We start from the raw sequence: 26,723 nt of genomic DNA on the forward strand, positions 1-26,723 counted from the left end.
ATTTGGGAATTAGGGTATTTGGTGTCATAACAGTTATATTTGCCTAACTTTACATAATACGGTGACATTTGGCAGCGTATATTTTTGACACATGTCCTCACTTCTCAATTATTAATTTATTTTTCTCAAAACTACATACATTATTTTTTATATTCACTATATTTAAATGATATTTCTGTACTAAAAAATATATTGGTATTTATATATGTAATGTCCTTTTAGTCATTATATATAGATATCATTTATCAGTATCTTATATAATTACCATAACATTAAAATTTTGCAAATAAAAAAGAATTATTAATATTATAATTTTGGACAAAATAAATTTCCAATTATTAATGATTTAATATTAATATCATAATTTCAGAAAAATATAATGTGATTCATACAAAACTCTTTACTAATTTCAGCTATAATAATATTATAATATTATAATAATTATTTGTTGACAAAAAGTTATAATATTTGCTTCACATTTTTGTGCCAAAGATCAAATCAATTTATCCTAATATAGTTTAAAGATATAAAACAACATGATATTTTATTTTTCTTTAATAGTAATCGTTAATACAATTTATTGCATATTAATTCTTTAAAATGTAACTCCAATGATATTTGAAAAAAATTTAAAACAAATCTTTCATTATATGAATACACTTTAATATATTAACTGTAATACAATTTGTGTTTTAATATTTGTTAATATTTTATTAACAGTTACTCTCTTTAATGCATGGTAAAAGCAATTTGTAACCCACTACATGATATTAAATATTAAATTTTAATATATTTTCCACATAAGAAATAATCAAACTTAATGATTTAATTAATACTATTTTACATATGTCACTTACAATTTTCTAATGAAATAAATAGATAGAAAATCAAGAAAGTCAATATATATGAAAATCTTCTTATATATATATGATTTGAACATGAGAACAATTCTGAAATGCTCTTGACAAGATCGATTTTATGTTGATATGTGTATTGATATGAAAGAAGATGCTATTGTTGTGTAATTTATCATAATTTAATAGGATTTTAGTGGAAGTATGGAACTGACTAACTTTCTTGTCTACTCAATGAAAGAAAATATTATATATTTTAAAACGTGTGAAAATTAAGGTTTATAAAATTACATTAAGGCTTAATCATAATTATGTATTTAAACTATTTCATTTTTCATCCAAGATATGATTTTTATTATGATATTTTCTTTTATTATAAAATAGTGTATTTTTTTACTTTAAGGATGAAGGACAAATTAAATAAAATGTAAGAAAAATGTTTAAAATAGATGTATCAAATATCAGTTATTTATTAGTAAATGTTATAGAATATTACATTTCTTATCATATATATAATATGAGATTTTATTATAAAATAATTTGATTTTGTTTGATAAAAAAATTTAAGATATAAAAGTGAATTTAAAAATATATGTCAATTGTACCAACATTTGGAAGAGAACTATGACTATTTGGAATTGAAAATGATATAAATTTGTTAAATAATAAAATAGAAATAAAAGATGACAGGTGTCCGTAAAAGAAAATGCCAAATATCACAATATGAGTAAAAGTTAAAAAAAACCTTCTCTTATTATAAGATTTTCTTTTGAGGAAAACCTCCAAATCTTATAAGTAATGAACGAATAGTATTGCATGCACATTATTGAGTGAGCACACGTCCAACTCGATGTGTCCGTGTCACTCTATAGTTATATGTGTCATTGAACTAAATACTCAATATATAAAGCGTAATATCTATTTTTAAAGGATAAGCTACGAACAAGAGACTCGAATTCTCTTCCTCTCTCTCGTCCACTCAGCTATTGTGCATCTATCGATCTCATCATAACCATGGACAAGACATTTTCCTCTAGCAACAAAGCAAAACCAATTAAATGCAAAGCAGCAATATGTAGAAACGCAGGAGAAGCATTGGTAATAGAAGACATCTACGTGGATCCACCTCAAGCTTACGAAGTTAGGATTAAGATTCTATGCACTTCTCTGTGTCACACTGATCTTACTTTCTGGAAACTGGACTTTGTAAGTTCACACTATATCACAAAGTCAACATAGAATCTATTATTCAAAATCTTGATTTCACTAATCTTTTTTTTTTCTTGACTTTTCCAGGGACCGCTTTCAAGATTTCCTAGGATTCTAGGTCACGAAGCAGTCGGGTGAATCTTCATATACTTCTTTAGTTTCAATTTTACACTCTTGATCTTCAAGAATCTACCTAATTACTTGTTACTTCAGTGTGGTCGAGAGCATTGGAGAAAACGTAGATGGATTCAAACAAGGCGACGTCGTTTTGCCAGTGTTCCTACCTTTCTGTGAAGATTGCAGAGACTGCAAGTCTTCGAAAACCAACTGGTGTGAGAGATATTGCGACGATTTCGTATCAAACACAAGAAGATATGGAATGAGTTCTAGATTCAAAGACTCTTCGGGAGAAGTTATTCACCATTTTTTCTTTGTCTCAAGTTTTTCTGAATACACCGTCGTTGATATCGCACATCTTGTCAAAATATCTCCTGAAATCCCCGTTAATAAAGCGGCTTTGCTCAGCTGTGGTGTCTCAACAGGTATCTCAGTTCATTCTTTATCTATTCTTCTCCTAGGGTTGGTATAGATAAATTAGTTATATCCGGGGTGAAAACATAGAAAGAAGTAGAAATTAGGGTTGGAATTGTTATTTATGGGAAAAGTACGAAAATTGACATGCACTGAACTGATGGCTATGTCAATTGTCACGTGGAGTAGGAATTGGAGGAGCTTGGAAGGTGGCTAATGTGGACGAAGGCTCCACTGTTGCAGTGTTTGGCCTTGGTGCTGTTGGACTTGCAGTAATCAATCATTCCTCTCCAATTATATAATACTACCTTTTTTTTATTGGATTTGTGTCGGCTTCAATTATAACACTACTTTTTCTTGTATAAAGGAAAACAAAAGTACTTTTAACAATTGTTTATTTAATCAAATTTTTTCTTGTAGTTATTTGTTATAATAATAATTTAAATGAGTTGGTACAAGGTTGCAGAAGGAGCCAGACTACGTAGGGCCGCAAAGATCATCGGAGTAGATACCAATTCTGATAAATTCGAGCTAGGTAAAGTTAAAAGTTGTGTTATATATATTTCAAGTAGTATATGCTTTTGTTTTCTTGGGCTTATGTTGCTTACATGATTTTGTTTTTTTGGGCTTATGTTGCTTACCGCATTGGCGATGATGGTATTTTTAGTGTAGTAGACTGTAAGTTAATGATGTTATGCGTAATGGTTCCTCAGCAATGTGTTAACATGCATAGCATTTCCACAAAATTCACACTAAACATATTAGTTTCAACTTTCACGTATCTAATTGTTTATGTTTATGTCATTTATGATTTAAAGTTTTTGAAAAATAAATCATATTGTTACTTTGATTAATGTAAATTATCACTTAACAGTAGGTTTAATTTCTATCAAAGGGAGTAAATTAATTCATCATATATAAAAGTATATTTATTTACATTGAGCAGGTAAAAAATTTGGTCTTACGGATTTCGTCAATCCTACCTTGTGCGGAGAAAAGAAGATTAGTGAGGTATGCTAGCTAATAACCGTCGGAGTAATTAATTAATTTATTTACACAAATTAATAAAAAACAGAACTAATCTTTTTGTTGGATAATTATGAAAAAAGGTGATTAAAAAAATGACAGGAGGAGGAGTTGACTATAGTTTCGAATGCGTTGGCGTAGCATCTTTACTTACTGAGGCTTTCAACAGCACCCGCCCGGTACGCTTAAACCAGATCATACCAAATTCTAGTCGGTTCAACATCATCATTACAATGGTTTAACAAAATCGGTTTTTACAATTTACAGTATTTTTCACAGTTAACAAATAATTGTATATAAATAATACAGGGATCAGGAAAAACGATAATGTTGGGGATGGAGAAGCATGCAGCGCCAATTAGTTTAGGTAGTTTTGATCTTCTTACTGGCAGAAGTATTTGCGGAAGCTTGTTTGGTGGTCTGAAAGCTAAACTTGATATTCATATTCTCTTGGATCACTACTTAAAAAAGGTGATTATAAATTTATATATAAAGTTATGTGATTACATTTTTTGTCCACCTGTATATATATATATATATATATTTTTTTTTTTTTTGGAGAAAAGTCCACCTGTATTATGTTTTGTTTTTATTCCTATATACTATGTTTTCATGAGATTAATTTTATTTTTTTAACAAATTGTAGGAGCTCAATCTGGATAGTTTTATCACGCACGAACTGAAATTTCAAGAAATCAACAAGGCTTTCGATTTATTGAAGGAAGGAAAGTCTCTCCGATGCATTCTATGGATGGATAAGTGATTATTTCCTTATCCATCTTTACATTTTACTGTTTAAAATCTTTTTGTCGATCTTGTATGCATTATCTTCCTTTTGTCGTCCAATAAAATATGTTTTGTTCTTGTTGTTACCTTGCAATTTTTGTCTATCAACTAGAGCCACAAACTTATCTTTCGCATTATATCTTTGGCAGTCCAAACCCCTTAAAGTTGTGTTTTCTGATGGTGACAAGCATTAGATGGTTACAAATAGTACTTTGTACAAATATTATCACTTCAAAATCCAAATCTCTGATACATATGCATTTAATCGCTTCAAAGCATTTATATAAAACATTTGCTGTCAGCTCTAGTAATAAAACGGTCTCTCTTTTCTTTTATATAGTAGACGTATACCAACATGTGTAAGTAAAAGTTTTTTTCACATCTAATTGTGACAAACGTAAAATTTAATTAAAAATTTGATGCTGATTTGAGTTTAATATCTATTAGGTGGCTTTTAGCTTTGTACTATATCCACCAAGCTCGAAATTTTAAGGTCCCCTTCCTTTTCTCATTATAAGAGACATAATTAATGGTTGGGTGAATATTAGATTAGAGACGTGCTTAATTATTCAACTAAAGTGATTTATTAGAAGAAACAAATCTAGGGAATCTTTTTGCAGAGACAATATAAGAAGAAACAGGTGACTCTCTCTCTCTCTCTCTCAGAGATCACTCCATCATAATCCATAATTCACCATGGAAAAGGCTTCATTCTCCAGCACCCAAGGAAAGCCGATCCGATGCAAAGCAGCAATCTTACGAAAAGCAGGAGAACCATTGGTGATGGAAGAGATCCAAGTTGATCCACCAAGAGCTTATGAAGTTAGGATTAAGATCTTATGCACTTCTCTATGTCACACCGATCTTACTTTCTCGAAACTAGACAATGTAAATTTTTTTTACATTATATCGCAAAGTCAACGCATAATTTATCCTTCAAAACTCGATTTTAACTAATCCTTTTTGAGCTTTATCTAGGGACCGCTTGCTAGGTTTCCTAGGATTCTAGGACACGAAGCAGTGGGGTGAACATTCATATACATACTCTTCTTTCATTTCAGTTTTTAACTAATCTTGATCTTCAAGAATCTGCCTAATTACTTTGTTATCCAGTGTGGTCGAGAGTATTGGAGAAAACGTGGACGGATTCAAAGAAGGTGACGTCGTTTTGCCAGTGTTTCACCCTCAATGTGAAGAATGCAAAGACTGCAAATCTCCAAAGAGCAACTGGTGCAAAAGTTTTACCAACGATTTCTTATCAAACACTAGACGATACGGAATGAGTTCTAGATTCAAAGACTCTTCGGGAGAAGATATTTACCATTTCTTTTTTGTCTCGAGTTTTACTGAATACACCGTCGTAGATATAGCACATCTCGTTAAAATCTCCCCGGAGATTCCCGTTCACAAAGCGGCCTTGCTCGGCTGTTGTGTTTCCACAGGTTAATTATCTTGATTTTCATATTCGTGTAGGGTTGATTTTGATTAGTTTAAAATTTTTTATTCGAGGCTAAAACATTAACTTAAGTAGAAATGAAGGGGTGGAATAAAATAATTATTACACTTTGTTAGAACTTAGAAGTTTGATAATAATATGGGCTGTAGGAGTTGGAGCTGTATGGAAAGTAGCTGATGTGGAGGAAGGTTCCACTGTCGCTATCTTTGGCCTTGGTGCTGTTGGACTTGCGGTACATTTACATATGTCTAATGATTTTTTGTTAAGTAGTTTATTGTAAATCATAGTCATTAGTCATATAATTTAAGAGATAATAATTCAAAAAAAATAAAAATGATTTGGTAAACAGGTTGCCGAAGGCGCCAGGCTCCGCGGGGCTGCAAAGGTCATCGGTGTGGATCTCAATCCCGACAAATTTGAAATAGGTTAGGTTGGTCTTTTTTGTTTTTGTACATTTTGTTAAATAAATGTATACGCACTTCTGATACTGAATATGTCATATTATATACCCTACATGTTGTACAAGCTTTGTTTGTTATATATCATTTTATTTTTGGAATGTTGCCATGTTGGAGTAGGTAAAAAATTCGGGATCACGGATTTCGTCAACCCTGCTTTGTGTGGAGAGAAGAAAACTAGCCAAGTGTGTTGATCATTTACACTTATTTTATACAAAGTTTGCTAACTTATATGATTCGCAACATGCAGAAAGAAATATAATTATTCTATTGTATAATTATGAAAAAGGTGATCAACGATATGACAGAAGGAGGAGTTGACTACAGTTTTGAATGCATTGGTTTAGCTTCCTTGATGGAGGAGGCTTTCAATAGCACTCGACCGGTACGCTTTCTAATTAGCATCATTACATGGATAAACCAAAATCAAGTTTCCTAATTATTAATAAATTTTTATTTTCAGGGATCGGGTAAAACGGTAGTATTGGGGATGGAACAAAAGGCTATGCCAATAAGCTTGGGTAGTTATGATCTTCTTAGAGGCAGAACTATATGCGGAACATTATTTGGCGGTCTGAAACCCAAACTTGATATTCCCATTCTGGTGGATCGTTATTTAAAAAAGGTACTATAAGCATTCATTTATTTATGGTTACACAAAAAAGTAATTTAGTTGCAATTTACGTTATACACATGTGGAGTTTATAATATATTCTTTTAATAATAAAAAAAATCATGCAGGAGCTAAATTTGGACGGTCTAATTACACACGAATTAAAGTTTGAGGAAATTAACAAAGCTTTCGATTTATTGGCGGAAGGAAACACTATCCGTTGCATTTTATGGATGGATACATAATTTTTTTTTTATCAAAATTCTTCTGATTCCTACATTTACAAAAACATGGATGGTAACAAAGAAGAATAAAAATTGCAAATCGACGGATTAAAAGATATTTCGAAATAATGTAATTTCCTTTGTTGAGGATTTGCTTACGGTGTGAATTATGTGATTCGTTTGTACATTCTCCAAAATTCTCCTCTCCACTCATTACTGTAACTACAAGACATAATAAAGAGAGAAGTAACATTTTGATTCTGAGAGTATATTGGGCTTAATGAACTCTGTAAAACAGGCCCAAATCAAAACAAAACACAGTCGTTTTTGTCGGTAAAAAGGACATAGCCAGATAGATAGATCCTAGAGAGAAGAAAGCTTAAACCTAACAAATCTCTCAAAGAGTGTTTTGTTGGGTTCATTGTATTATCATCAAAAAGATTCTTTGTCTTCTCCGATCCTCGTCGCTCTCCAGTGAAGAATCTCCTAGTTTCTTTGAACCACACATCTTCAATGGCTACTGCTCAAACTCCATCTCTCTCCGAGGTTATTATTCTTCATCAAATCTTTAAACCTCATTTCTCATTTGCTCTCTGTTCTGTAATCTCCCCGATCCTCACTATTTCATCTGTAGATCTCTATATATATTGTTCGATCTAGTGAAGAAGAATGAGCTGATTCCTTTATGATCCTTTCGTTTTTTGAATTTGACTTTGTTAGATCTGAATTCAATTCGATTTTTGATTTCATCATCTCAGAACGAGCTTAAATTAAGTTTCTTTCTCTCTTCAATACGTATTAGGGTTATCGAGTTACAAAAGTCTATTGCTTTGAAGAAGTCAACATGTTTAGTTTTTTTTAGATGAGCTTTGAACAAAGAAAAAAAATCCAATTTTTTTTTTTTTTGTTCATTGTAAAATCACATTTAAGAAGCTAATAGAATGATCGTGTTAAGTGATTTAGCATCGGTTGTGTTGGTATTTCATTTGGTCTGAAACCTGGAAACGGTTTGTGATTTATGTAACAGCAATATCATTTGGAGAAAGATGTGAAGCAAGATACTACTAGTGCCAAGCCTGTGGAAGTGAAAGAGGTGACACCAGAAGTTACTACTACACAAGTTGAAGAGGTTACCACAGAACAAGCTAAGGAAGAAGAATCCCCTGTTGAGGAAGCCGTTTCTGCGGTTGAAGAGAATGTTGAATCTTCTCCTGCTTCAACCGAAGTGACTTCTGAGGCTCCTCCTGCTGCAACGGAAGACAATGCTGAGGAGACTCCTGCTGTTGCTGAAGAAAGTAATGACGAAAACACTAGTGAAGAAGTTGCTGAGGAAACTCCTGATGAGATCAAGGTATATATTACAAAAAAAGATGCTTGCTTTTGATGCGCTTGCTCTTCGTTCTCGCTTTGTGAGTATTTACTGATTAAGTTGTCTCGTTTTTTTACAGCTTGAGACAGCTCCTGCTGATTTCCGTTTCCCGACAACAAACCAAACTAGGCATTGTTTCACTCGTTACATTGAATATCACAGGTAAACAAACTCAAATGTTCTGCTATGGTTACTCCTTGTTTTCTTAAATTTTTTATCCTTCTCCCCATGTCTAACTCTTCTGATTGTTTTTACTAATCTCCAGATGTGTAGCTGCTAAGGGTGATGAGGCTCCAGAATGCGATAAGTTTGCAAAGTTTTATCGATCTCTTTGCCCCAGCGAATGGGTATACATACCTTCCATTAGCTTTCTTCACTCTTTCAGTAGTTCCAATGACTTTTAGACAATGCTGATTAGTTACAAAATGACCTTTAGATAGACGGCTTCACTGTTATGAGATTACAAATTGTCATGAACTTACTTCTGATTCACTGTTTTGGGATGTTTTTCGCCTTACTGCTTCTTAATATTGCAAAATATATCTTTCTGTGTGTTTGCAGGTTGATAGGTGGAACGAGCAAAGAGAGAATGGAACATTCCCTGGTCCTCTTTAAGACAAGTCTTTTGAAGAAGAAACATATGCCATCATTCCTCTTTGCTGTTACCTTCATGATGTCTCCAAGTTACACTGCAGAGCTTAATAAGATTTTACAAAACCAGCACTTCTGGTTTCACATCATCATAAAATGTGAGAATTTAACAAAACTTTATAATCTCAAATTTTTCTCTTATATATGAGTTTTTGAGGATCATCTGATTCTGTTATGTTGTTCTTCCTGATTATGCTTTCTCATAGCAAGCTTCAATTCAATTCTTAGTGCCGGAGACATTTGTCTTCTGTTTCTCTAAGGTTGCATATATAATATTTTGTCATTATCATTCCAATCATAAGAAAACATTGGAAGACATATTGATTGTTGGATATTAAAAGCTAAGTATTATCATAGAATCTCAAATCACCAAACTGTTTGATCATAGAATTTAATAGATTAAAGTATTTAACGAAATCATGTTTTCACGTTTTCAAAAAAAAAAATTGGTTTCTGTATATCACTAATCACCAAACTGTTAGATCACATCACAGGTAGTTCATCAACCAGACGTAGCTAATTCACTATAATGCTATAACCTATATATAGTATTCCTATTAAACTATCAGAATATGAAACTTTGTCACCAATGATAAAATGCATGAAAAATGCTAGCGTCATGTCCATTAATCTCGTTTAACTGCGGTTTCTCTGGCAGAGACAATCCGGTAATGGATTTTCATAGAAAGATTCCTCAGAACGGTGTCTCTCCAAACCCTTTGTTCCCGAAACTGGCCCTTTTCGCCTCCTCGGTGATCCTTGTCTGTATTTTACCACAACAATTAGAGTCACTATTATAAGAACAAGATATAAAAGGTTTGGTCTTGGCGTACCGAGTTTTGTGAATTTCTATAATTTGTTCAAACACTTTGAGGTTATCTTTTTCAGCTCCCTTTCCAATTTTGTCTATCAACCTCACAATACCTTTCCTGGACTCACAAAATATCAACAAAATGTAAGCAACCAAAATTCCATGACTTAAAAACCAAAACAAAACTTTATTTTCACCTGTCCGGAGAGATAGTTTTCCTGTGACCAAGATACCGGCGATGCCCTTCAACAGCTCTCGCCATGTTTCCGCTATACGACGGAACAAAAACATCGCTTTCGACGGAAACAATGTAGTCAAGTGCAGCCATTTGAGTTGAGTGGTTCATAAAAGGCTTAAGCTCTTCTCTTGTTGCCAATTTTTCCTATCATTACCAAAATAAAAGAGTCTCAGTCTCTTTATCTCTTACTAATCATTATAACCAAAGAGCTTGATTGTAACTATACCTTACTCATTAACATGGAGAAACGAGACCGTAAATCAGCTAACCGAGACTCACCACCGTAAATCTCACCAGCAGCTATATATATCGGAGTGTTTGATGAATATCCAAGAGCTGTTAGGAAAATTCCAACTTCTTTTGGAGTCAATGGGCAATGCCCTTTGAGCCTTTGTACTCTTCCATCAATGTCTTTCACTTTCCAATACGCTGTATTCTTCCTAAACACGTAATCTTATTATTATTCAAATATAGCAACCCGCCAGCAAATCACAGAAAAGAAAAGTAGAGTTTGTTTTGGTTAACCTTATTTTCCTAAGCTCAGCAGCTTCACGAGTGGATAAACCGTGGTTGCAGCCACTGAAAGCTAACATATCTTTCTCAAATCTCAAATGCAACGCGATGTATAGACCATAAGACCTCATCCTATCAACCAAAAGCTGCAACATTTATCATTAAAAAAATGTTTAGTTACAAACGTCAAATGTAAGACATATGAGATGGTTATAGGTAAATCAACAGTTTTACTTGTCCCATTGATTTGATTTTAGTAGAGAAACGTAGAGCCTCGTAGCAAGAACGGCAACGGAGCTTCTGAATATCTGGAGGTAGATTGTTGTTTGCTAGACGAGAATCGGATTTAGCGGCTCGGATCACCTTGTATTCACCCCACATGCTAGCTATCTCTTTTTGATAGTAACTCAATCCTGAATAGCTTTTGAAATGCTTAACCACTTTTGTGAGTCCATCAATACCTTTTGGAAGCTTCTTGATGACTTTTACATCTTTAGATAGAGCATTGATGAAGTGATTTTCATCAAAGACATCCGAGAATTTGCTATTTTGATTCGGACCAATCCACAAAGTAAAACAAAAACAGGTAAAAACAGGATCCAGAGAAAATGGTAAGACAAGAAGAAGTAGAAACATAGAGCTCACCTAGTATCCTGCCAGAAAGATCGTTTATCGAGCTCTGGGACTACAAGTGTGGCATTTATAATACGGGCTATAGCTACCATGTCACATATCTGTTAATTTAGCAATGGAAGAAGAATGATGTAACCACAAGTATTTCATACTTAGGAGTGCATAGAAACATAAAGAGTAGTACTACTACATACTTACCCCAGCACGCATCTGGTTAAGACCGCCATTCGTGTGAACAAGAAGATAGCCTCTAGATTCCAATGGAGCTGAAGAATCAGATAAACCAGAGTATCATGAGTCAACTGACAACACACAAGACTTTGATTTGGGCTACAAAAAGAAACCAAACCAGACATTTTTTTTCTTAATTTTGCTCACATGTGTAACGAGGAGTGGTGTTGACACAAGGGACAAAATTGCGGTTGTGTGGAGGTTTCCAAAGCTTTNGTTTGCTAGACGAGAATCGGATTTAGCGGCTCGGATCACCTTGTATTCACCCCACATGCTAGCTATCTCTTTTTGATAGTAACTCAATCCTGAATAGCTTTTGAAATGCTTAACCACTTTTGTGAGTCCATCAATACCTTTTGGAAGCTTCTTGATGACTTTTACATCTTTAGATAGAGCATTGATGAAGTGATTTTCATCAAAGACATCCGAGAATTTGCTATTTTGATTCGGACCAATCCACAAAGTAAAACAAAAACAGGTAAAAACAGGATCCAGAGAAAATGGTAAGACAAGAAGAAGTAGAAACATAGAGCTCACCTAGTATCCTGCCAGAAAGATCGTTTATCGAGCTCTGGGACTACAAGTGTGGCATTTATAATACGGGCTATAGCTACCATGTCACATATCTGTTAATTTAGCAATGGAAGAAGAATGATGTAACCACAAGTATTTCATACTTAGGAGTGCATAGAAACATAAAGAGTAGTACTACTACATACTTACCCCAGCACGCATCTGGTTAAGACCGCCATTCGTGTGAACAAGAAGATAGCCTCTAGATTCCAATGGAGCTGAAGAATCAGATAAACCAGAGTATCATGAGTCAACTGACAACACACAAGACTTTGATTTGGGCTACAAAAAGAAACCAAACCAGACATTTTTTTTCTTAATTTTGCTCACATGTGTAACGAGGAGTGGTGTTGACACAAGGGACAAAATTGCGGTTGTGTGGAGGTTTCCAAAGCTTTTCGAAATCCGGTATCTCGCTTGTAATGTTCAACTGTCAAATCTAAATGAGTGAAAAACACGAAAGAGGCATGATCCTTCTATTCAAAGCAATCGAAATTTTTCTTCTAGTGTTCTTACGTTAGCACATCCTTGCAATCACCAAACATAGTATTCACTCTGGAAACGTGCTCTACGCCTAAAACATTTGTATATATATATTTATAGGCATTGTCTTCTCTGGTTCTACTCTTTGTCAAGAAACAGTCCCATCATCACAAGATATTTTACTTTTCTCAGTTACTACTAAACAGTTACTGATGATTTACTTACAAGCAACTAATTTTAGGCATTCGATAAGTTGCACCAAGAATCAAAATGTGAAAAAAAAAATTCAAACCTTGGAATAAGAAGAAGGGCTTGTCAAGATAAGAGGAGGAACTAGCTCGGTGTTGTTGATGTGTTCTGATGTTAAACTCTGATACTGAACCTCATTGTTCTGAATTTTGAAATAAGAATCAGCCATACGTTATAAAATGAAACCATACTGATAGCCAAAGTTCAAAACTTACTTTACTATCTCCAAACAAGAAAATCTCAAGAAACAGCGTAAAAATTGAACCTTTGGTTTGGTGATAAGAGTTTCTTCATTCGATTCAAGATGAGATAGGTTCCTCGTTAAGCTCTGTTCTGTTATAGATTTGTTGTAATCGTTGACATCTCCTCGCTGTTAAACAAAGAATCAAATCAAGAAACTATCCAATCTCAGAAACAGAGTTAATAACACTAATGTACCCCAAAACAACGACGACGACCAAGATAAAATAAAGCTGGTTTTGGTTACGGACGCGAGTGTTGTGGTGACTAAGGTGGAGCCTTGGGAGTCTATTCAAAGGAGCAACGTAATAGTGTACGGTGAGAAAGCCAAGTAACGTCATTGCGCAGATAGCGCATATTAGCACCCTCCGTATCACAACCGCCACCACAACCGTCTTCCTCCGGCGTCGCATTTCTCTGAGAACGATCCAGACGACAACATTCAAGAAAACAAACCCGTCTTCAAAGAAAAGATTCAAGAAGAAAACGGATCTTGATCTTCATCTGTTTTTGTTTTGTTTGGTTTTGTGAGTGAATGAACTTTCTATTTGTGGAAGTAGAGAGAGAGATGTATTAGCCGAAAAAGGAAAGTAAGAGTGGTCTAATGCACAAAACTCGACGATCTTTTATTTTTCAAATTTTGGTTGGTTCTTTTGTGTTCTATTTTAAGAGTTGAGAAGGGTCACGTGACGTTTGACCTGATCCTAGAGAAGGAAACGTTATTTGTTATTCTGCCGTGGAGACGATTTCTAATTTTGTCAATGGGGACAAAGTCGTAACCTACGAATCTCAATTAATTGCGATCAACAAGATTTAATCCACATCGTGGATCCATCTCAGTAACACTAAGCATTGGATCCTAAATACACGTAATAGATATTATATATATTGTAAGAGTGATTCCAGAATTGTATTTTACTGAGACAAATCAAATAACATGTTAACTAAAGTTTAAAATAGTGACGATAGCAATTTCAACGGATTAATCTGTCTGTATACTCAATTATTTTATTTTTAGAATACACTGGATTTATAGAATTATATATAATGATATAATACAAAGAGAAAATTCCATAAAGATATACCAACTATATTATCTATAACAAATAATTTAGTGTATTTTTATGAAATTTTTCCTGATACAAATATTTGTATACTAAGTGATGACTCATATAGCACTTTTTTTTTCCAACTTTTTCATGTTTTTAAAGCATGATTTTATTATCCTTTCACCATCAAACATTATTAATCAAGAACTTTACGTTTTTTTTTTTTTAAAGTGATTCCGCAATTCCCTTATTTTTGAAACTGAGTGCTGTTTATGTCAGCAATTGGAATGAAACTTATTAGCTACATTAATCCATGAAATTCGAATGATAGCTAATTCACTTTTAAGGCAAGCTATAAATCCGCTAAAAATGATTTGGGTATAAATTTGCAAGCATTATAGGAATTAGAGAAATAAAGATGAACATGATGGAAGAAGATGCTAGGCTATGAAAATAATTTTGTTCACTCATTCTTCTTGAATATCTGTGAACAAGTTCATTATTTTCATATGGGATAAAAGGTCTCCCGTGGGTTTTCATATTTTCCCGGAGATATTTTGGGTCACATAAGACCACATTCATACTCCCACGATGGGAGATCTACCCATATCTTCCGGGAAGTTCCCAATATCTATGGGTTCATGTTTTTTTTTTTTTCTTTTAACTTGTTTTCAAAATAAATTGGATATTCGCTAGGATTGACAAAAGTTGAATAACCTAGTGTAGTTTATTCTTCATGTCATTCGAATCCAATGTAAAAGTTCAAAAACAATATGGTCTTCGACCGTTGTGCCAGACATATATGAAATCATATATTATTGATAATATTGGTATATTATATGTTAAGAAATCGATAATGATAACAATAACATATAAAATCATCAACTAGGTAAAATCTCATGAACAATGTCATGTTTTAAAAATTGACGATGTGCAAGAAATATCAACAAAACAAAACATGCGTTACATTACTTACAAAATAGCCAATAAGGTCCATTTTGTATCGACATGGTACGGACTACGGAGAGAACTAGAAGAATCATATAAAACGTCACGTGGATGAGAACAAACAGTCAGAGAAAGAGAGAATGTACGTTCGTGGAAAGTGTGGCTGAGTCATCAGATCACTTGCTCAGAGACATTGAACTGGCCACTTCAGTTGTACGTCTGTGTACAACCCACTAACTCGGTCTTTTAACATTTAGCCACCACAATGCATGAATCAAATCTCTTGTTGCATTATTAATTTAAAACATTAAAGCAGTACTTATTATTAATAGCATCCCATGGTCAACGTAACAAGCAGGTTTTAAGGTAAGGTTAGTGAATTGTGATCAAGCGTTCCAAGTTCCAAGTAAATTACAAATACTTTATTAGGTTTCTTGGATACTACAAATATGAAAAAAAAAAGTTACATGGTTCCGCTTGTCGCTTGTGCGGATTATACTAATGCAATTAGTACCGTTTAAAGTAATATAATTGCATTAATGTAAATATTATGGTAAGCTACTTATTAAAATTAGACCAGCTGTAATACCAAACCTGAATGAATGAAGCACGACACGTCTTTGTCCTCTAACCGTACATTAATTGTATCTGCCAGATGTGTCATGTGCTAACCAATCACAGCCATCGTCTGCATTCTCTGTTTTTTTTTCTTAGTTCTTACATTTTATTCGTATCAAATTACGAAAAGACACCGTAAATAAATTTCATTCTCCGGTGAAATTAAAGAGATTTGATTAAAATCTTTCTAGTAGGAGTATGTTAATAAACTTTTTAAAACAATCGTAACTTGTTTAGATCATCTTGTGAATTGTGATTATTTTCTAATGTGATTACCTTTTACTCTGTATTCTTTTTTTGTCAAGATTTTTCACTCTGCATTTTAGGGGTGAAGAAACAGCGAAGAACAAATTGATATATTAAACCAAAAATGTGGTAAATAATTACAGAAATAATCTAGAGAGGAAGCTTTGTTTCTTGACAGGCTTCTTCTTCTTCTTCTTATTAACAACGATCTCACTATATCTATTTTGCAAAGGAGATCGACAAGAAGAGACAGAAGAGTAATAAGAAGAGATAACCGTCGAAGAATAATCTGATTCTGAGTCTGAAGAAGCAGAGGAGCAAGACGACACAGTCTTAGTCAAAGAAGATGCGCTCATGCTTGAACTATAGTCATGGAAATCGCTAGACAACTTGGAGAGACTTTCGTGGAGACAAAGGGAACAGATTCCAGGAGGTTGTCTGTGCTTCGAATGTTTCTTGCATGAGTAAACGTAGTCTGAAGATGAGTCTGATCTCTGCTTCACCGTATGATTCTTTGGTTTTGAGTCTGTTGTTGTTCGCATTGATCTTCTGTTTCTGCTACTGATGAGGAAAGCGTTTGCCATTGTTGAAGTTGTGGTGACCTGATTTGTGTTTTTTTTTCTTTCTTCTTGCCGTTTCGTGTGTGTTTGTTGTGTTCATTTATAGGTGCTTGCTTCGCTGGTTATGATCTTTATTTGGTGTTTCCGAGATATTTCTTTACCTATTTTTTTCCTAAAAGCCAAAACAAAAATAATAAGTGGCCACGCCGATTCATATTTATGATATTTTATTTTCATATATAAAATATTCATTCGACGTAACGTAGTTATGGAAAAAAATACAACTAAATGGAAAGAAAATGAAAATGTTAGGTCACTCTTACAAAATGTCGACCAAAGTGGTTATCAAAATATAATATCGACAAAAAGTACATAATATTTATGTTCTCAGATGAGATCAAATGATCAATCATATACGTAGATAGACACACAGTACAGTGTGCTTGTTATTAGCTTGATAACGTTAAAAAAACAAATTTTCTTTTTGTTATAATGAATCGAATTCCAAATAAGTTCGGTATTCAAAGAATTGAGATTTTTTTTAATACAGTTTAACACGTATACGTTTGCCAAAATAAACTCTTGGTTGATATCCTCAAATCAGATTTGAACTCCGATCCAAACTTATAGTGTATTAATAAAATAATCAATATATTATATACCACTCGAAATCTCCGCCAATTGATCACCACACATCTCTTTGGTAAAAACAAACAATATTAGTCTGTTGTTACGTCGGTTCGAGGATAGATCTGGAGTGGTTATAATGTTTCATTAAAATGGACGGCTTAGATGTGCGAGAGACCTTGTGGGCTCCGAGAATTTGGTACCAGACGGTAGATGTGAATATGTGATGCTTTACGCGTATCATACTCTATTACTCTCCTCATACAACGCGTATCATACTCTATTACTCTCCTCATACGGACACATGTCAATCGTTCATTTTGCTTGGTTCAAATTTTCGTATGGTTTTTGTTTGTTTGAAAGATAACTAACATACATACACATGCAACAGAGTTTCACTTTCAACTATTTAAGGCAAAGCCAAAGCATAAAAAACAACGGCCCAAGTTGCAACCAAAGCCCCTAATGGGGAGGACACGGCCCAACCTGCACAAGGAATAGCCTGAGTAGTCGTGGGGTTGTAACCACCACCTCCGGTGAAAGAGGTTGGTGTGGGGGTTGGTGTGGTGGTGCCACCGCCTACACCGTTTGACGTGGTCGATGCCACAGTGATTGCTAGCTTCATACCGCCCGCGCAATGGCCGGGGATTCCACATATGAAGTAGCGAGGACCAGTGGTCGTGAGAGATATGGTCGTGGTTCCACTGCTGTCAGATGTAATGGAGTTCCCTAAAGTGCAACTCTTGTAGTCATTCTCGCTCACTTCATCCACAGTGTGACCCGCACCGTAGGTAAACACTGAGTAATACCATTATGTAACAATATTAATGCTACCGTTTTGATTAGATTTTTCGTTTCACATAATCATTCTAAGCAAACAATAATGTCAATCATCATTCTACGCAAAATATAATGTCATCAAGATCATTTTATCATGTCATTAATATTAGGCTGGATTAGGGTTTTATCTTGGCCTTTCATTTTGTTGCAACTAAATAAATATGTGTACGTAGAAGTGGTAATTATATATGAGTCATATTTTTGTTCAGAAAAAAAAAAAGTCATATATATTATATAATTCTCGAGAGAGTTAAGAGATGATGAATCACCGATGGTATCGCCGACAGCGAAGCTCTTTCCGGTGGTGAGAGGAGTATAGTCAGTGCCAAGGGACCAATTCACGGTAAGAGTGGCGGATGAGGCAGGTGCCACCATATTAAAGAACAGGCCTAGGAGCGCAAGGCAACCAAGAAGTGTGCTCATATTGTTTTCTACCCTTTGTTAATAAGAGAATACTATTTTATGACAATTTCTTGGGACTTATACATGTTTAGTTGGATGTATGTTATGTTGGAGTTAATTTAGTCGACTTATAAAGGGATTGAACTCATGATTAAGGTTTGAACTTCCAGATTCTCGAAAAACCTTTTTCTTCGTGTATGTGACTTAATATTTATATAATATATATATTACATTATTACGTCATAGAACTTTTATGTCGACCATAATTTACACACACTTTAACCAACGCCCAAATACAAATCTATACGAACATATGATCAGGTCAGTTGATATCCAAATTGGTTTTAACTTAAAAATAATCGGAAATGGCATCAGAGATTTTAAAAACAATTTCAGGTGTTCCTTATATGTGAATAGTTCTTAAAAATTTTTGAAAATATGATTTTTTTTTTTTAGTTGATAGATTAGAAATGAAGATAAAATATAATTGAAGAAAACATACTACATTTATAAAGTCCAACAATATCATACTAATGAAGACTTGATTTAGGCTTAGAAAGCCCAACAATAGGTATCATACTTAGGCCTGGGCAAAAAAACCGGACCCAAAAACCCGAACCGAAACCGACCCGAAAATATGGACCCGAACCCGAACCCAGAACCGGTAGAATAGCCTATTGAGTCCTAATCTTCTAAACCCGAAGAACCGGAACCGAACCCGGAACCGAACCGAAAACCGAATGGGTATCTGACATACCCGAAATAAAATCATATATAGAGAATATTAGTTATATATATATATATTATAACATAGTTATTCAAAGTTAAAATATAAAATTCAAAAATATTATTTTTTCTTAGAGCAAAATAATGAAAATACTCAAAATAACCAAAATTATATTGAAATGTTTAGCTATAAATTTTTTTAAATTAACCAATCAATTTTTTAAAAATAATTTTAAAAAATTTATTTTAATATTTTCCGGGTAATCAGGTAAAATTCAGGTTTTTGGGTTAAATTTCGGGTAATCGGGTACAAAATACCAGAACCCGAATGATATCCGATTTTTTCGGGTATTTGTAGGTTCTGAAATTTTAGATCCGAACCGACCCGAACCCGGTAAGACCCGAACCGAACCCGAACCAATATTTTCTGTTTACCCTAATGGGTCCTGTACTCCTCTACCTGAAAAACCCGAACCCGACCCGAGTATCCGAATGCCCAGGGCTAATCATACCCTAGGTTGTGGATTTAAAGAAGTGGGTATGAGCTAATAGTCGGTGTGGGAGAAGCTCCTCAATGTGACACCATAGGAAGGATACCTCAAGAATACCTCGCAAGGAGAACACCTAAAAAAGAAGTTTCTAATATATAAGTAAGACCAACCCAACTAGAATGAAGTCTTTTGGGAATAAGTCCAATAAAAAATCCGTAAAGATTGTACCAGTTGAACCCAAAGCGGATAAATGGATAATATCAACAATAGAATCGTAGGACATATGAAGGTATTTTTGAAATTTGTATAGCATATTAATATACTAAAAAAATTCAGAATTCCATTAAATTAAGTAGTCAAACTCTTAAGACAATTCTTTTTTTTTCTTAGTTTATACGTTCGGTTTAATAGGAAAGGAAAAAAAAACGAAAAAAATTGGTAGATCATAAAGGAGAAGTCATGGGCTATCGTCACAGCTCACAATGATTATATGTATGGACTACATCAAAAAGCAGGTGGAACTTCCGTTCCAAACAATCAGCCAGGCGAATTAGCTCTCTATGTATTGTATAGTGCCCAATCATTATTTGCTAGACTATGGTTTTTTGGTGACATATACAACAAATTTTTATTTGATTAAACTAACAAATGCATGATTCACTGATAAGGAATGTTTTGGAAACAAAAATTATTGAAGAGACATGCATGCTTCAGGCTTACTCAACCTACAATCTAAGCTAATCAAAAGGTCTATATGTGGTAATTAGTCTCATATGATCGAGACACCACAACTGATGATGTGTATATATATTATGGATGGATCCAGATAGCCCAATACACTAACCAACTAACTCACTTCCTAAAAGGCCAAGACAATGGACCCATTTTAGCCAATCATGACGCAACGCATTGAGAAGATACCAAAGAAACCATATACTGTATCTGTATGTATGATGTATATGTTGATTTCCAATTAACTTCCTATTATTTTTCTTCCCAAGCTTTTATTATTATATATAATAGATTTCGAAATTTCTCTTCACCATTACTTTTCCTTAAAAGACTAATGCAATCAGCTAGAATTGAATTTCTCAAATTTAAATACTTTCGACATCTGAAAATTTGTCCATATTATGATTTTATGGACTTTTTACATGCCCATTTTGTGTTAAGAGATAGTGGATGAATACAGCTAAAATACAATAAACAAAAGAAAATCTAAATACCTTTAACAAAAAGATGAAGAGAAAGCTGCAAGATAGTGTGAATCTAAGCTCAAAACATAAAAAGCTGCTGAAGAGAACAGTCGGCTATATTTGAGGTGTTTTCTTATTCAGATATAGTGAAAAGCTTTTCACACATAAGATGTTTGAATTGTATCTATAGGCTAGGTCAAAAACAAAATTCATTATAGGCTTTACTTTTCTACCTTTATTTTCTTTTCTTCTAATAATATGTAGTTCTACTTTCGTTTTTCTTTTCCTTTTTATCTATTGAGTCTTCATTTCTTTTGATGGGTCTTCATGATAAGACAATGATCATCATCTCTCTTCAACCATGAATCCCACGTACCGCTGATTTTGCGTTCCAAATTAACTTCACAAAAGATTACGTTTTTTTTTTCTTTTCTCTTTTTTTTTACCCTTTTGTTTTACATGACATACATATTATGTAGAAATTATATTTATTTTTACTCTATATAATAATAATAATAATACGGGCGGAAGACATGATTGTTAGTGAAGTCCTGTTGTAACTATTTTTCAATTTTGATTAATAATTAGTTTGTTTTGGAAGGATCAAATTAATTTCCTTTTCTTTTAGTTTTATCTTTAACGTCTATAAGAAACTTAACTTTTGGTATTTTCTTTGGAATTTGTTTGGTATCATATTCTTAGGTCTCATCTTCTAATTAGCTTAGCTATGTCGTTTATGTTGGATAATTACATAGTAGATAAAGCGAACTGGTTGTTTAATGAGGATGATTATCCACTTTAGATCTAAGGTTTTAACTTTGAACTATACAAACCATGTATATTGAAGATACTACTTTGAGTTTTGCAGGGTTTTAGTGGGTTTCTAAGTTGTCCAATGTCCATCATATGGTTCATATCTCGAGGTGAATATGGTTTTGATTTTTCCACGAATAGTTAGTTATACATGTGTGTTATGGTCGGCTAAATGTTTTTTTCTATAAAGATGCAACCTATATATATATATATCAACACAAATAACTTAAATGTTGTCAAAAAAAAAAAAAAAACCAAACAACACATAGTAACTTTTTTTTTCGGGTTTCTAGATAAATAATTTGTTCTCATTCAAAAAATTTTAGTGATTAAAGGGTTAAAGGAACCCACAAACTTTAAAAGTTCTAGAAAAAGACGAATTCCTTTTGGAAATAGATCCATAAATTAATCATTATACTTTCGATATATATAGATCATTACACACACAACCCTAAAGAGCAAAGAACATTGTGAAGTACATTTGGCGTAGAATACAGCTATTAGCGCCCAATGTCACCTACTTACCGACTTAACCCTCTTTTTTTTTTTCCATCCAAGTTTATTGTTTTTTCCAGATATTAATAACAGTTGATTCATTACGGAGACAAAAATGCAACTTACATAAAGAGAAACAGTGACGAAAAAAAATACACAAATTAGAAAATTTATTTTAATTATTTTTTAAAAAACATAAAAATTAATTAATCTATTTGCTGAATTATGACTCTTCTTGAATCCTCCTTATTGTTTGATTTAAAGCTGTTGCAATGTCGTCCACGGTATTCAGTTGGCTTCCTTCTTCAACCTGAACCAACCATTTATTCTTATGAAATATAGCTATATATAAAGATTCTTAAAAAAAGGTTGAGACTGGGACAAAAATAATTTCATTACAAAATATCAATTTGCTTAAAATTGGGCTTATGAATATCTCCTGAACAAGTGGTAGCCTCACTTCGTTGTCCGTACATATTTCATCGACAATTCTATGACCACCAAACATATATCCACAGTAGTATACAACACCACGTATACGACAGATACACGCATATTGATATTTTGTTTTTTTAGGTTGGTCCCCTGAATCTTACAGGTACCATTAAGATACGCAATTTTTGTGTCTAAAATAAAATGATGATTACGAGTTTGACCCACAACTATTGAGGCCCCATGCCCTAAGTACCCAAACGAAGTAAGCAAAAACAAAGAGAATGATTTTAATTTTTATTAGCAACCTTTTAAAAGCCCAGACACAACCACAACTAGTACTAATCCAAATTTTTTCCCCCAACAATAAGAGACAAAAAACTAAATCAACAAAGTGAAACCATATGCACCACACAGTCATTAATCACTTTAATCTCATGATTACCCCAAAAGCAAACAAAGTAATGATGAGAAGTTGAAAATGTACGTACCTTGACGCTGATGGAGTAGAGAATGGAGTTCTGGTGAGTGGTGACATTAAGATGAAGAAGAGTGAGCCTTAAGCTTTGTAAAGAAGCTACGAGTTTGATAAGCTGCCTTGGTTTCTTCTTCGCCAATATCTTGATGTTCGCGTGGCTTTCAGCCACCGTCACCTCTATCTCCGCCGATGAAGATGAGCTTTCCGGTACTTCTGATGACTTTGTAGAAAATTGAGGGAAGCTGAAGAAATCTGAGAAGGGATCCGCCAACGAGCTAGTGCTAGTCTTGGCTCCTTCTACATCATGGGTCGTGGAGGTGGTCGTGGTTCTCTTAGGCCCCATAGATTGTAAGATATGCTCTAGCTCTTTCACGTAGTTTATAGCTCCTCCTACTATCGACGCCTGATCTCCCTTTACCACCAAAAACCCGCTCAAATCAGATACATATGTGTGTAGTTTATAAAAGATTAAAAAAAATCTCTTGATATGTACGTATACACACGTATCACGCTAGTTGCATACAAGTTTATTAAGAAATTGTATTAAAACATCCCAATATTCTTAATCATATTGATTCTAGTTTTTGGTGTCACAGAATTATTTATATTAAAATATTTAAGATATGTTGCAGAAAAGTTTAGTATGTAATATATAAACGCATCACCTCTTGCATATAAGTTTACGGTGGATTTTCTTGTTGATGAGTTGTATAAAAACATCAATATATTTTCAATCATCCTCATGGTATTCCGTTTTGTTAGTATATCTAAAGAATGAATTTTAGTTTATTAAGTTTAAAGAAGCCTGAAACACGCAAAACTGTGTACTATAGGACTCTAGGCCAATGAAGTAAAACAAAGACACAAACATTTGAAATATCAATTACTTAAGAAAAAGATCGTGACTAAATGATATATATATATATAATATAGCATGCACATGAGGAATTAAAGACTGAATTAGTAACTTACCCTTTGAGCGTACGACGACGGCATTAGAGAACGGAGCACGGCGAGGTACTCGTTCATCTGTTTCCGACGATTTCTCTCGACGGCGATATGAGTCATTCTCTGGTTTTCGATCTCTTCTTTGTTCTTGCTGTTTCTTGTTCTCCTCCTCTTCCTCCGCTGCTGCAGAGGAGGATGATTCTCCACATCATTGGCGGGAAGACCAAGCTCTTCTACCAATGAAGGGATTAATAAAGGGTGCTGATGACAGTCTCGCCATTGACGATCTTCCTCTTTACCGTGTTCCACAAAGCTCTGTTCGTGACATGACTTATCAATGTTGTGTTTCGTATCTTGAGCTACTACTTCTTCTTGAGAGTACAAGTCGTGAAACATAAAATCTTTGCAGTTGGAGAGGTATCCAAATGGATCTTGCGGGTATAGCATAGCCGCCAAGGGCATTTTGAAGCCGGAGACTGATGAAAAGATATATTCAAAAATATGGAAGAAAAAAAACTGATTTGAGACCGTCAAAAAAAAAAAGGGGGATTTGAGAAATCGAGAGAGAAAGAGAGAAGGAGAGAAAACAAAATTTGAGACAGGAAGTGTTTGTCGCTCTCCTTTTTGTCTCGAGGGAAAAATAAAGGCAAAAAGGGTTAAGCCCACTAAAGGAAACTAACCTTGGTATTAATTATATGAAGATTCTTTTAAAATTCATTCGACAAAATATTAAACTCTCAAAAACTCACCGGCATGGAGGAAGAATAGGAGAGTGAATCTTTAACAAAAAACAAAAAACAAAGATAGGAGAGTGAAAGAGGAAATATGATGGGGGGACTCTTCAGAGAAGCTTTGTGAAGCTATAAGGCTAATTGTTTTATATTTTTTAGAAGCTCAGAACAGTTGACCCAAAATTAAAGCTCCCAAAGAGTACAATTGTAACAATCCCAATATGGAAATATATAACTTCTTCAAACTTAAGTTTAAGTTAGACGTTAAAAAAAAAATCATGAATTGTGTTATTATAAAAAAACTAAGTTTGATTATATTGTAATTATATTAATAAAATGTTATTTTTGTGGAACTATTCCTAAACCAATTAGTAGATTTTTAACTCTTTCTTCATTTACAATAAAATAAAAATAAATAATTTATTAAGAAATGGTAAAAGCTGATATAGTGGGAAGTGATTTTTATCGACGTGCATGCGAGTGCAAGTAAACTGGTGCTGGTGGTCATCATAACCAGTTCAAATCTTTTCCAATTTTTCCTAATAGTGACGCCTTTAAATATGGCACAACATCAATTAAAAAAACATATCAGTTCGTTAGTGTAATATGTCATGTTGCGGATTAACGATTTCTCCAAAAAGAATCAAGACGTGCAATTCTACTAATTCTTTTTGCATTAAAAATTTTGGTGATAGTGGTTAGCTAAATGATAAAAGGAAAAGAAAAAAAAAAACGGAAAGGTTCATTTGGACAATATAAAATTTTGAAGCATTTTATGCTTAATTACCATAGAAAATTATTTGATCNAAAAAAAAAAAAAAAAAAAAAAAAAAATTATTTGATCTTCATTTGACGAAAATAATATTTTTGGATTTACATTTTGTACCAATTTCTGGTGTAAAATTCTACTGTGCCAGAAATTACCATAGAATATCTATGCATTTCCATGGAATCAGATACACTAATCAGCTTGAGTTTATGGTTACTAATTACTAGTATTAGAGATACATAGAGAGGTTTTGGACAAAAAAAAAAGATACATAGAGAGGTATAGAGACATGTTATACAGAGACAAGTTCGCACGTGGGATACTAGTAGACCGGTCCACAAGACCAAATAATCTGTTTGCAGGCTTGGGGCGTCAGGTTACACTCAAGTTCGATTTAAATTGAAACAAAGTAACGTATATCTATATTTTTAATAATGAAAGAAATGTGGATTATATGAAATATATGGCTTAGTTTCCGATTAAACTTAAAATCTTTTTTTTTTTAATGTTTACCAGAAAATACACAACCAAAAGAAGAATTATATTGGCCAGTGGGGTATCACTTTATGTCAGGTTTAACAAATTTGTTTCGTGATGTTTTAAGAAAAATTTAAATCGAGATATCCACTTGGCATGTAAGAAAATGATGGCACTAGTTATGTAATTTAAAATCTTTGTTTTTCTCGTCATCAAAAACAAAAGTTATGTTTAAATTAGATGGCATCTTTTGATTATTCTGATCTAATCACTCCGGGAATATGTAATAGTTATAGTCCAACTATAATATGAAAACAAAATTTAAAGAATTAGATAGATGTGACTAGGCTGCGTTATGTAATCAAATTTGGTCGGACACTTGGGATCTCTAAATCTGAATCAATTTGCCGAAAATATAAATCAAATGTGAACATAAAACCTCAGGACAAAATTTTCATGATAATACAAGAATCTTGTTGGATGCACTTGAAATAAATTAAATTTAAGCTATAGTAATCTTGTCTCGCCTTTGAATCAGTGTACCTAATGTTATACAGTATATATCAAAACAACTAATTAACTAAATATTTTATTGGTTAATTATTATCTAATCATCTGAACTTTGTTCGATCGTCTCTGTGTTTATTACTTTTTCATCATTTCTGATCATCTTTTTTAACATGTCGATGTTTCCCACGAATGACATTTATTCAGAGTTTTGATTTTGAT

General features: G+C 33.5%; 7 protein-coding genes across 9 annotated transcripts; 3 read left to right on the plus strand and 4 right to left on the minus strand.

Annotated features, from left to right (window-relative positions):
- On the plus strand, positions 1,769-4,543 carry LOC104756592 (alcohol dehydrogenase-like 1). 2 transcript variants are annotated; one of them, XM_010479200.2, is made up of 9 exons: positions 1,769-2,060; positions 2,151-2,197; positions 2,277-2,605; positions 2,784-2,866; positions 3,054-3,129; positions 3,541-3,605; positions 3,704-3,799; positions 3,930-4,091; positions 4,267-4,543. In XM_010479200.2, exons 1-9 carry the CDS (start codon positions 1,869-1,871, stop codon positions 4,381-4,383), a joined length of 1,167 nt encoding a protein of 388 aa, XP_010477502.1. In that variant the 5' UTR covers positions 1,769-1,868; the 3' UTR covers positions 4,384-4,543. The 2 variants fall into 2 exon arrangements, with proteins under 2 accessions (XP_010477502.1, XP_019094256.1); XM_019238711.1 differs by lacking the exon at positions 4,267-4,543 and having other exon boundaries at positions 3,723-3,799; positions 3,930-4,089.
- On the plus strand, positions 4,937-7,419 carry LOC104756593 (alcohol dehydrogenase-like 2). Its single transcript, XM_010479201.2, has 9 exons — positions 4,937-5,294; positions 5,385-5,431; positions 5,520-5,848; positions 6,012-6,094; positions 6,212-6,287; positions 6,441-6,505; positions 6,610-6,705; positions 6,784-6,945; positions 7,062-7,419. Exons 1-9 carry the CDS (start codon positions 5,103-5,105, stop codon positions 7,176-7,178), a joined length of 1,167 nt encoding a protein of 388 aa, XP_010477503.1. The 5' UTR covers positions 4,937-5,102; the 3' UTR covers positions 7,179-7,419.
- LOC104756594 (cytochrome c oxidase subunit 6b-1) lies at positions 7,504-9,436 on the plus strand. Its single transcript, XM_010479202.1, has 5 exons — positions 7,504-7,703; positions 8,185-8,508; positions 8,606-8,688; positions 8,792-8,873; positions 9,088-9,436. Exons 1-5 carry the CDS (start codon positions 7,671-7,673, stop codon positions 9,139-9,141), a joined length of 576 nt encoding a protein of 191 aa, XP_010477504.1. The 5' UTR covers positions 7,504-7,670; the 3' UTR covers positions 9,142-9,436.
- LOC104756595 (uncharacterized protein At1g04910) lies at positions 9,616-13,760 on the minus strand. The gene is made up of 12 exons (XM_010479203.1): positions 13,400-13,760; positions 13,174-13,278; positions 12,952-13,050; positions 12,507-12,606; positions 12,327-12,394; positions 12,141-12,229; positions 10,974-11,283; positions 10,752-10,885; positions 10,453-10,666; positions 10,186-10,370; positions 10,011-10,106; positions 9,616-9,940 (listed from the first exon to the last, which is right to left on the minus strand). Exons 1-12 carry the CDS (start codon positions 13,559-13,561, stop codon positions 9,814-9,816), a joined length of 1,689 nt encoding a protein of 562 aa, XP_010477505.1. The 5' UTR covers positions 13,562-13,760; the 3' UTR covers positions 9,616-9,813.
- Positions 16,099-16,748, minus strand: LOC104756596. Its single transcript, XM_010479204.2, has one exon. The coding sequence runs from the start codon at positions 16,591-16,593 to the stop codon at positions 16,147-16,149; it is 447 nt and encodes a 148-aa protein (XP_010477506.1). The 5' UTR covers positions 16,594-16,748; the 3' UTR covers positions 16,099-16,146.
- On the minus strand, positions 17,453-18,554 carry LOC104756597 (blue copper protein). The gene is made up of 2 exons (XM_010479205.2): positions 18,306-18,554; positions 17,453-17,994 (listed from the first exon to the last, which is right to left on the minus strand). The coding sequence occupies exons 1-2, from the start codon at positions 18,457-18,459 to the stop codon at positions 17,606-17,608; spliced, it is 543 nt and encodes a 180-aa protein (XP_010477507.1). The 5' UTR covers positions 18,460-18,554; the 3' UTR covers positions 17,453-17,605.
- LOC104756598 (transcription factor bHLH94) lies at positions 22,261-24,807 on the minus strand. Of its 2 annotated transcripts, XM_010479206.2 has the most exons (3): positions 24,042-24,807; positions 23,083-23,481; positions 22,261-22,469 (listed from the first exon to the last, which is right to left on the minus strand). In XM_010479206.2, exons 1-3 carry the CDS (start codon positions 24,477-24,479, stop codon positions 22,383-22,385), a joined length of 924 nt encoding a protein of 307 aa, XP_010477508.1. In that variant the 5' UTR covers positions 24,480-24,807; the 3' UTR covers positions 22,261-22,382. The 2 variants fall into 2 exon arrangements, with proteins under 2 accessions (XP_010477508.1, XP_019095002.1); XM_019239457.1 differs by lacking the exon at positions 22,261-22,469 and having other exon boundaries at positions 22,733-23,481.

This window comes from Camelina sativa, chromosome 17 (genome assembly GCF_000633955.1).
Source record: "Camelina sativa cultivar DH55 chromosome 17, Cs, whole genome shotgun sequence".
In the NCBI taxonomy this organism is placed as follows: Eukaryota; Viridiplantae; Streptophyta; class Magnoliopsida; order Brassicales; family Brassicaceae; genus Camelina; species Camelina sativa.